The 11,082-nt window shown below is 40.6% G+C and overlaps 1 protein-coding gene across 2 annotated transcripts in view; it reads right to left on the minus strand.

The window, feature by feature from the left end:
* Positions 1–11,082, minus strand: part of EPG5 (ectopic P-granules autophagy protein 5 homolog) — a 131,990-nt gene that overhangs the window by 15,837 nt on the left and 105,071 nt on the right. For both annotated transcript variants that reach the window (XM_027526312.1, XM_027526311.1), the window contains exons 36-39: positions 10,017–10,192; positions 7,696–7,881; positions 7,003–7,212; positions 5,887–6,031 (exon numbers count right to left, since the gene is read on the minus strand). In XM_027526312.1, coding sequence (XP_027382113.1) covers positions 5,887–6,031; positions 7,003–7,212; positions 7,696–7,881; positions 10,017–10,192 — 717 coding nt within the window. The remainder of the gene's footprint in view (positions 1–5,886; positions 6,032–7,002; positions 7,213–7,695; positions 7,882–10,016; positions 10,193–11,082) is intronic.

The following is an 11,082-nucleotide window of genomic DNA, read 5'->3' on the forward strand; positions in this document are numbered from 1 at the left end:
TGGTGCTGGGAAAACTGGTCAGCAATGTGTAAAAGAATGAAATTAGAACACTTCCTAACACCATACACAAAAACAAACTCAAAATGGATTAAAGACCTAAATGTAAGACCAGAAACTGTAAAACTCTTAGAGGAAAACATAGGCAGAACACTCTTTGACATAAACGACAGCAAGATCATCTATGACACACCTCCTAGAATAATGGAAATAAAAACAAAAATAAACAAATGGGACCTCATTAAACTTAAAAGCTTTTGTACAACAAAGGAAACTATAAACAAGGTGAAAAGATAATCCTCAGAATGGGAAAAAATAATAGCAAATGAAACAACTGACAAAGGATTAATCTCCAAAATATACAGACAGCTCAATACAGAAAAACGAACAACCCAATCAAAAAGTGGGCAGAAGACTTAAATAGACATTTCTCCAAAAAAGACATAGAGATGGCTAACAAACACATGAACAGATGCTCAACATCACTCATTATTAAAGAAATGCAAATCAAAACTACAATGAGTAGAGGGGTGGGATGGGGAAGGAGGTGGAAGGGATGTTGAAATGGGAGGGGACACAGGTAAACCTACGGCTGATTCATGTTGATGTTTGGTAGAAGCCAACACAATACTGTAAAGCAATTATCCTGCAATTAAAAATAAATCCATTAAAAAAAAACTACAATGACGTATCATCTCACACCCGTCAGAATGGCTGTTATCAAAAAGAATAAATGCTGGAGAAGGTGTGGAGAAAAGGGAAACCTCTTGCACTGTTGGTGGGAATGCAAACTGATACAGCCACCCTAGAGCACAGTATGGAGATTCCTTAAAAAACCAGGAATAAAACTACCATATAAGCCAGCAATCCCTCCACTGAGCATATACCCTGAGGAAACCATAACTGAAAAAGACACATGTACCCCAATGTTCATTGCAGCACTATTTACAATAATTAGGACATGGAAGCAACCTAGATGTCCACTGACAGGTGAATGGATAAAGCAGCTTTGGTACACATACACAATAGAATATCACTCAGCTATAACAAGAAACACATTTGAGTCTGTTCTAATGAAGTAGATGAACCTAGAGCCTATTATATGGAGTGAAGTCAGAAAGAGAAAGACAAATATCATATATAAAAGTATATATATGGAATTTAGAAAGATGGTACTCGTGATCCTATTTGCAGGGCAGCAAAGGAGACGCAGACATAAAGAACAGACTTTTGGACACAGTGAGGGAAGGTGAGGGTGGGATGATTTGAGAGTAGCACTAGAACATATCCATTACCATATGTGAAACAGAGAGCCATGGGAATTTGCTGTCTGATGCAGGAAACCCAAAGCCAGTGCTCTGTGACAACCTAAACAGGTGAGGTGGCATGGAGAGGGAGGTGGAAGGGAGGTTCAAGAGGGAGGGGACATATGCATAGCCATGGCTGATTCATATTGACGTATGGCAGAAACCATCACAATACTGTGAAGTAATTATCTCCAATTAAAAATAAAATATTTAAAAATAAAAATGGTTGCACCCACTTACTCTGTACTCAGCAGTATATGAGAGTTATACACATCCTCACCAACACTTAATATTGAAACCTTTTCAATTTTATCTATTCTCAGGGGTGTGATAGAGTATATCATTGAGTTCTTAATTTACATCTCCTTGAATATTAACAAGGTTTAGCATGTTTTCACATGTTTATTTGTTATTTGAATATTCTCTTTTGTAGCATGTCAATTGAAGGGTCTCATTTATTTTTTTTTCTACTGGGTTGTCTGTTTCTTCCTTATTGTATCCACTGTGACAATCGTAGTCGTATTTAACGTAATTACTGATGTGCATGCTGTGCTAAGTCGTGTCCGATTCTTTGTCACCCTATGGACTGTGGCCCATCAGGCTTCTCTGTCCATGGTATTCTCCAGGCAAGAATACTGGAGTAGGTTGCCCTGCCCTCCTCCAGGGCATGGAAGCCCAGCTCTATGTCTCCGGCACTGGCAGGTGGGTTCTTTACCACTGGAGCCACCTGGGAAGCCCATCTTACTTACTGTGCGTACATGCTAAGTCGCTTCAGTCGTGCCTGACTCTGTGTGACCCTATGGAGCACAGCCAATCAGATTCCTCTGCCAACGGATTCTCTAGGCATGAATACTGAAGTGAATTGCCATACTCTCTTCCAGAGGATCTTCCCGACCCAGGGATCAAACCCACATCTCTTATGCCTCTCACATTAGCAGGCGGCTTCTTTACCACTAGTGCTACCTGGGAAGCCCATCTTAATTACTATATGCTTCCAATTTGTTCCTCCTATTCTACATTCCTTTTGCTCTCTTTTATTTCTTTTTTTTTAAGGGATTATTTCTTGTTATTCTACTTTTTCTTTAGTTTGGAAGTTAAATATTCATTGTAAATTAAATAACATTTTTGAAGTGGTTATCATACAAATTATATCATGTATTCTTGAAAGTCAGGTTAATTGGCTCCCAGACGATGTTAACTCCTATCATCTTCTCAACTGTTGCCATGATACAACAAATCACTAATTAATCTACATGATGTCAGATTTCATTTAGATTTGCCCTTTATATTTACCAGTTTCATCGTTCATTCTTAGTCTCCTATTTATCTTCTCTTTATTATCTCCTTTCTAAATAGATTTTGATTATATTTTATGGTTCTTTTTATAATATCTTAAGCTCAATGTTTAATTAATTTTTAATGTTCTTTCTTAAAATCAGTTCTAAATATTTTAAGTTTCTATTATTATTGTTCCTTTGGCCATCAGTTACTTAAAAGTTTTCCTCTTCATTTCCAATGTACGTTTTTTTCCCCTCTTGGTTATATTTTGTTACTGACTTTTAAGTTCATTGCACTGTGGTTAGAATATGTAATCTGTTTGATACCAGTCCTTTAGAACTGATTAAGACATGTTTTGGGGCTTCCCAGGTGGCACAGTGGTAAAGAATCTGCCTGCCAATGTAGGAGATGTGGGTTTGATACCTGAGCCAGGAAGATTCCTTGGAGGAGGAAATGGCAACCCGCTCCAGTTATTCAAAATTTCATGAACAGAAGAGCCTGGTGGGCTACACTCCATGGGGCTGCAAAGAGCTGGACATGACTGAGTGACTGAGCATGCACGGAAGACATACTTTAATCCCAGTAATGGGTCAAGTTGCTTAACTGTTCAGTGTAAGACTGATACAGTGTACATTCTGCACTTACAGGGTATATCATTCTCCACATACTCACTACATCCATCTGTGCTATACAGACATCCTACAGTCTAACTGATTCTCTATGTGACCTATCAGTTACTGTCAGACGTGTCAAAATCTCTATGAGCGAATTTGACATTTTTCTTCCTAGCTCTGTCAATTTTCACCTTATGCATTTTCTTCCCAGTGAACTGAACCTCACATCAATTTCCAGTGACTCTCTTCATTTCTCTTTTAATAATTTTACTTATATTTATTTATTTTTGGGTGTGCTGGGTCTTTACTGCTGTGCAGGCCTTTCTTTAATTGTAGCAAACAGGGGCTACTCTCTACTTTCAAAGCCCAAACTTCTCATTGTGGCGGCTTTTCCTGCTGCGGAGCACGGGCTCTAGGGCTTCAGCACTTGTGGCAGGTGGGCTTCAGGGCTCCTGGGCTTTAGAGCACAGGCTCAGTAGTTCTGGCACAAGGGAACAGTTGTTCTGTGGCATGTGGGATCTTCCCAGATCAGAGATCAAACCCATGTCACCTACATTGGCAGGTGGATTCTTTACCACTGAGCCACCAGGAAAGCCCTCTGATTTCTAATAATGTTTTTTTCTTGTTTATGTATGTATGTATTCTTCATGCAACTTCAGGGTGGGAAAACACACTGAAGATCATTTGGCTTTGTAATGCTTTCTGCCTTACAGTCCTATCTATCTCATATTGATACAACAACATCAGTTTTCTATTTTAATCTGCCTAACGTGATTGCCTTGTAGAAATCTTTCTATATCCTATGATGTAGATATACTTATGAATAGCTTAAAACTAGATGCTGTTGATTATTAATGCAATCTGACAATCTCTGTCTTTTAACTTGACCATCTGTCCATTTATATTTACCAATATATCAATTTGTCCCACCCTCTCCTTTCCTCCGGAGAAGGCAATGGCACCCCACTCCAGTACTCTTGCCTGGAAAATCCCATGGACGGAGGAGCCTCGTAGGCTGCAGTCCATGGGGTCGCGAAGAGTCAGACACGACTGCGCGACTTCACTTTCACTTTTCACTTTTATGCATTGGAGAAGGAAATGGCAACCCACTCCAGTGCTCTTGCCTGGAGAATCCCAGGGACGGAGGAGCCTGGTGGGCTGCCGTCTGTGGGGTCGCACAGAGTCGGACACGACTAAAGCGACTTAGCATAGCATAGCTCCTTTCCTCACTGTGTCCAAAGACTATTCTCCACATGCTTCTTGCCTTCATTGGATTGAAGGTATTTTGGTCAATCCTTTTTATCTCTTTCTACTGACTCAGAAATTACATATTTTCTTTCTTTCTTTTGGTGAACTGCTTAGAATTTTTACAATTCATATTCTATCAAGACACACATTTAACCAATTTCTTGACCCCCTCAAACAGTATTAAAACCTTAGAATGCTTTTAACTCAACTCCCTTCTTAACTTATATATATATTTGTGGTCATGTAATTTAATTCTAGCTTTTGCTTTTTAAATCCCTAAATGATTAACTGTAGGTTTATATCAGCAGTTTAGTTTATATTTACCCATACTTCATTACTTTCTCTGCTTATTTTCCTTCTTGAAATGCAAGCCTCTCACTTGTGACCACTCCACTTTTCCCTAAAGAGCATGCTCTAGTTGATACTTGCTTTAATGATGTCCACCGGGACAAACACTCTCAGGCTCCAAGGAAACACCTTCATTGCGTCCTTCTCCTTGAACGCGGCTGCTCTTGCTTTACACCCCAGGTACTGGTCGTCTCCTCACAGCACACTGAAGGCGCGGCTGCGCCGTCCGGCATCTCCACTGACGCCACTGGGAAGCCAGCTGTCCGTGTAATGTTTTTCTTTTTTCACCAGTGCTTCTGGAGTCTCATTACAGTATGTACAGGTGTTCTATTTACCTTGCTTGGGATTTGCTGGGTTTAACGAACCTGAGGATTGCCGTCTTCCTTTCTCAGAGCAGGTTCATTTCTAATTCATCCTTACCCTGAGGATACTGTCCTGTGTGGTTCTACGTGGGAGCTCCTTTCAAGGCTCCCAGCCTAGGCAGGGCCTGGGCTTTATAGCCTCCCCTAATCCAAAGAAGGTCAGTAAAAGCCTGCACACTAAAAGGCAGCCTCAACACTCCATCTATTTTCATGGGCTCCTCTTTTCACTTACTTTCTGACTTCTGAGATTTTCTGCCAACTTGTCAATACATTTAATTTTTGGTTTCTTAAAAACATTTATCCAGCATTCCAAGCTGTTTTTAGCAGGAGAGGCAGTCAGGATGTCCAGTTTACCAAACTGCTGGGAGTATAAGTTCTCATATAAAGTTTCCTTACAAGCCTACAGGTGATTCTGAAGTGCCCTCCAAGTTCAGAGCTAAACATCCAGGAAGGCTGCTCACTGCACAGTCTCCGGTTATCTCTTAATCGTCACGGTGACTTGTCTAGCTCGGCCCTCGGCCCACTTAACGTCCCAGCAGCACCTGACAGTGTCTCCCCTCCCTCAGGTCCTTACAATTCAGGCCCCCCCATGCTGAGATGACAAGTGTCCAGCATCAGCTTCTCTGCAAACAGAATGACAGTGTCCTGACCATCATCCTGATCTCAAAATGTCTTACACACAGCAGGAAATCATTTACTGAGTGAATACATGACTTCTCCAAAGTCACTTACCAGGTGGGTTAAAAACGATGATATCATCCAAGAGCTTAGACATTTCCTGTTCAAGGACTGCTAAGGTGATTTTTCCATTTTGTTCCAGGGAGCTGAGGAACTGAACCATCTGATGAGTGAAGGCTTGGCATTTTGGAACTGCATCCTGACAATAAAAAAATGATCATTCAAATAAGTTCATGCCAACAGTGTTAACTGAATATTCCCTGGGAGCACAGCACTGCACTGACTGCCTCAACAGGGAGTGGAGAGGACAGAGCAGGGAGCCACGTGAGGAAAGGCATGTCTAAGGGCCCTGTGCCGGGGAACAGAAGTCTTTCATAACACTCAGACTAGAACCCACATTCTCCCAAAGCCCAGGAACAGTTTTTACTGCGTTAATAACATTGCTGCTGCTGCTAAGTCGCTTCAGTCGTGTCCGACTCCGTACGACCCCACAGACGGCAGCCCACCAGGCTCCTCTGTCCCTGGGATTCTCCAGGCGAGAATACTGGAGTGGGCTGCCATTTCCTTCTTCAATGCATGAAAGGAAAAAGTGAAAGTAAAGTCGCCCAGTCGTGCCTGACTCTTAGCGACCCCATGGACTGCAGCCTACTAGGCTCCTCCGTCCATGGGATTTTTCAGGCAAGAGTACTGGAATGGGGTACCATTGCCTTCTCCGGTTAATAACATTAACCATACACTAAGTACTTGCCAAGAACTTTTCCAATAATTTTATGTTCATTGCTTAATCTTCAGAACACATTAAAGGTAAGGTATTATTTTCAGTTCAGGTGAGAAAGCCAAAGAATGACAGTGAATTGGGGATATGAGTTTGCAGACCTTAAACTTATGTTCATTATTTGCTGCCATTCTGTTGACAATGACACTCAGATTAGCAAACCAATGGCCACTGCTGTCCCTTAATCCTTTTCACCTCTTGTTAGCATGTGGCACTGCTAGCAGGTAAAGGCTTACTAGAAGAAATAAATGAAACTAAAGACCCAAGAAGCCAAAACGATATATACATCCCTCAGCTTTTTCTACTGAGCCATTGCAGGGTTCAAGACAGTCAGCGGCACTAACACGACCAGCCCTGAAGAACACTCTGCCTTCCACAGCACGCACTTAACTTACAAGATGTTTCTGGCTGTCAGTAGGAACAGAAAGGCCTGCAGACACTTTCAAGAGCTTCACAATTAATTCAGCAGAAGATTCCTTTGCCAGGATGACAGACGGCTGGTAATGGCTGCTGAAATAACCCAGCACACTCTGATATGACACAATATCCACAAGATGCCACGACAGTGAGCTTGTCTGTCCAAGCAGAGTAAGTAGAGGAGAATCCTAAAAATGAAAACACACATTCCTTTAGTTCCAGAACTCCCATTTTGCCAGAAATATGTCTTTACTGAGTCTATGGAGTGACCACTAACATTGTGTATTATGAGCATAGAAGAGTTAAGACATCAGATTGCTCAAGGCAGAAGTACTCATGAAAGTAGTAACTGAAGTCTTGGCAAAACACATTAATGTTAAGATTTGAAAGTATTCAGAATCCAGTTTTCAAAGAAACTCTATGATCCTGTGGTAGAACAGCAATTAATGAGATGTAAAATGAAACTGATTTTAATACTATAACTTGGTATGGTTCCCTTAGACTATGGACTGTCTGTGAAAACCAGGCAGCTAGTTGAAGGCGCATCCCACAGGCCATGCATCTATTCAAACCGAAAGAGGCACTGGGCAAACGGAAAAGCAGCAGCTTCATACAGAGTGAGGATCTAAGGAACTCGCCAAGACTCGATCACAGGCTCTCTAAAAACTTACTGTTTGGTCCACCAATTGATCTTCCTTTCCCAATAAAATCATCATGAAAAGGAGGCAGACAACCATGCCCCGGGTCTCTGGGCGGGGACTGGGACTCCAGGCATCAGAGAGCACGCTGACCCAGTTGACTTCACAGAGAACAGACCCCAAAAACAAGAAGCAGCTCTTGGGGCTTCCTCGCTCCACCTAAAAGGAAACAACGCTTTTAGCTATCTATGTATCTTGAAAATGTATATACATCAATGTTTACTAAATTATATCTTTTGAATTACACTTTCTCCCCAGATTATAAAAATTATTTATAACTCCATCCCCTACTCCAGAGATTTAGACTTAATATTTATTTTTCCTCCCATGTTCGATGCGTGGAACATCTTTCAGCTTATTTGGAGTTCATTACTTATTCCACTAAGTCTTAACAGGAGAGGAATGATCTTTCCTAGCTCCAGGCAGGGTGACAAACCTCTGCCACAGTTGGTCACCAGTGCTCAAGGGAGCCTACCGCAGTCCTCAGATGTGCAGGCAAGACCAAGGTGACAGATTTACTAGTCACTGCTGCCCAAAGCTCAGCACGCACCAGGACCACCCGGAGGACCTGTCGGGGGTGGGGAGGGGTGGGTGCATCCACAGAATTCCTAATGTCCTGTATCTGGAGTTAACAAGTTCCCAGGTGGTACTGATGTTGCTGGTCCTGGGGCCATACCTCGAGACTATTATATTAGCACATGTAATTTTCATATGGCCTTTTCAGTATAATGTTACATTATAAGTACATCTCTGTATCATTAGTCTTCATAATTTTTGATGACTGCATAATGTTTAATTAAGTCCTATTTAAACTATATTAGGGATGGGGGGGCAAATGTATTATAAAGTATTACTATATAATCAATATCAAAGTTATCTCTTACGAGTCAATTTCAAGCCTGTTTAAAATAAAATATGTCTAGCTATAAATTTTTCCTTTTTTTAAAAGGAGATTAAAAAGCTCAACTCCATTTGTCAAATCACAGTCAATGGAATCTGATGATGATTCATGTCTTCCAGTTATTACCATAATTATGCTATTTACTCTTTCTCCCTTTTTCATCTTCCTTTTTAATCTATTCTCTATCTTGACCCTCAACCCCCTCAAAACCATACTTTACTATGCCACCAGACTCATGGAACTAAAAGCTTCCCAGCTTCTGGGCAGGGCAGTCATCTATCCTTAGACTAAAGCTACTAGAGATACAAAGTCTACAGCAACCCTTTATGGACCATTCTATTTAATCTGTCATATAGCTAATGCTGCCCTCTTATACGTTCTCTTACAGCTCTTTAAACAAAGGTTCAATTCTGTATTCATAATAATGATGAATATTTATGTAATGCCTGTCTCATATACTAAACCTAGCTATAAAATCATTTTTAACCTTTTATTTTACTAAGACAGCTGTCCTCAGCTTTCCTTAGAGCTCAGCTACAGAGGTGTGGCTGACAAGAACACCATTGGAACACTAAAAGACTGCATTAGATTTTACTCAGTGTCATAAATAATTATGGGTCTGCAATAATTAAAGCACTTAAAGTGTCTCAATAATAAATGTGATATTAGGTTAACAATGAACACAAATGAACTGGTGACTATGAACAAATAAACTAAAGTGATCATAAAAAGCTAAGACAGATTAAAGACTTTTTTAAAACAGAAACTTAAGAACAGCAACAAAAACGCCCCACTAGTATGTGACACTACTGTGCCTGTTTTCTGTACCTATTGCTTCTACTCCAAAAACTCGCACACTCTTACTGGGACTTTCTCCAGGCCATTCCAGGTCTTCACATGCCTATGATCCATTACTGGCTGCTACAGTAACACTTTTGTCACCTATAAGCTAATTATCCCTTACATAACTACTTAAAGAAACTAATGCTTAAGTATCGATTTACATTTTACTTCAATAGAAATTTAACAATAAAAAGTTTTAATGATACTTTCATAGAAAAACATGCATACGTGCATACACAGAAACACCAAGACTGAGTGTGATGAAGTCACTACACTATGTACTGCCATGACAATATCACGAACATCAAGGGGATGACTGCTATATTACAGACAAAATCTTTCTGGGAGCTTTAAAAATGGTCCTGTAAATGCTGTCTTACTAACACAGTAAAATGATGTCCATAGGATGCTGCTTGACATAAGCACCATCCAGGCAATTGAGAATGTGAGCAGGGTCCACACCAGCACACACAGCAACTGGGCCGAAAACCCACAGTGAACAGGCTGCTCCCAAGACACCAGGCTGTGGCATGGAAAGTAAAGGGCTTACCTTGAAGAAGGCCTCCATGAGCATCTGGTCAGGATGCAGGTCCCGCCACGGAAGTTTCTGGTAGGCACTGTGAAAAGCATACAGAATGAACTCTGGCATTTTGGGCGCTGTACATGCTTCACAGTAATGCATCAGGTGTAACCGAAGGGCTCCTTCATCACCAGGCAAGAGCTTATCTAAAATTGAAAAAGAAAATACAGCTGAATACCTTTGGGTTTATCTTTAAAACAAACAAAAAACTAACACAAACCACAAATTTGAACTAAAAGTCTAAAACCTAATGTTCTCAATAATTACCCAGTTTCAAAGATTTTCACCTACCAGAGAAAAAACTGATGGCAGAGTAATAATGAAGAATGGTAGTTTACTTACTTGGGTAACTGGAAGGAGAAGCTGGTATGTGGGAGATAGCAGAGGTGAGCAGTTTTTCCCTAAAACTTCTAAATATACGACTTTTTAACTCAGATACGCCTCCACAAGCCCAACCAACTTTAGGCATCCCTTTGGTCTGTTGTCCTTAGCCATGGATTCAGTCTCATGCAATTGATCCATTCATTGGGCACCTTGGAGAAATCTAATGTTCCTCAAAAGGAAATACTCCAAATAACTAAATCTCAACACTTGTTGCAATAAAACTAGACTGTTAACCATCATTCTAGCAAGTCATTTGAAAATGAATCTCATACTCTTCTGCAACCTGATCACTCAGTATTAACCTCACAAGTATCAATTACTTTAGTGTCTTCAACAGCTAGTGGCAAATGTAAGGGGCATTTAGCCTAGAACAAATTTTTTCAGACTTTCTGGTTCTATGCACAGGAATGGAATTTAGTCAAAGAAGAGAGAGTTACACACAATAAGAGCAGTTTCTCAACACTGACTGATGGAAGTTTCTCAACACTGACTTATGAAAAATGACCAATGAGCATCAACACATGTTACCAGTTGACTTATCACTAACATTCCTGTGCCCTCAATCCTAGTCCTTATGAAACAGTAACATATGTTTTTAACAATCTTTTAAAACAGAGGTGAAGGGCAGCATTTGTTTAAATATGGACAGAAA

Source organism: Bos indicus x Bos taurus, chromosome 24 (assembly GCF_003369695.1).
Source record: "Bos indicus x Bos taurus breed Angus x Brahman F1 hybrid chromosome 24, Bos_hybrid_MaternalHap_v2.0, whole genome shotgun sequence".
Taxonomy (NCBI): domain Eukaryota; kingdom Metazoa; phylum Chordata; class Mammalia; order Artiodactyla; family Bovidae; genus Bos; species Bos indicus x Bos taurus.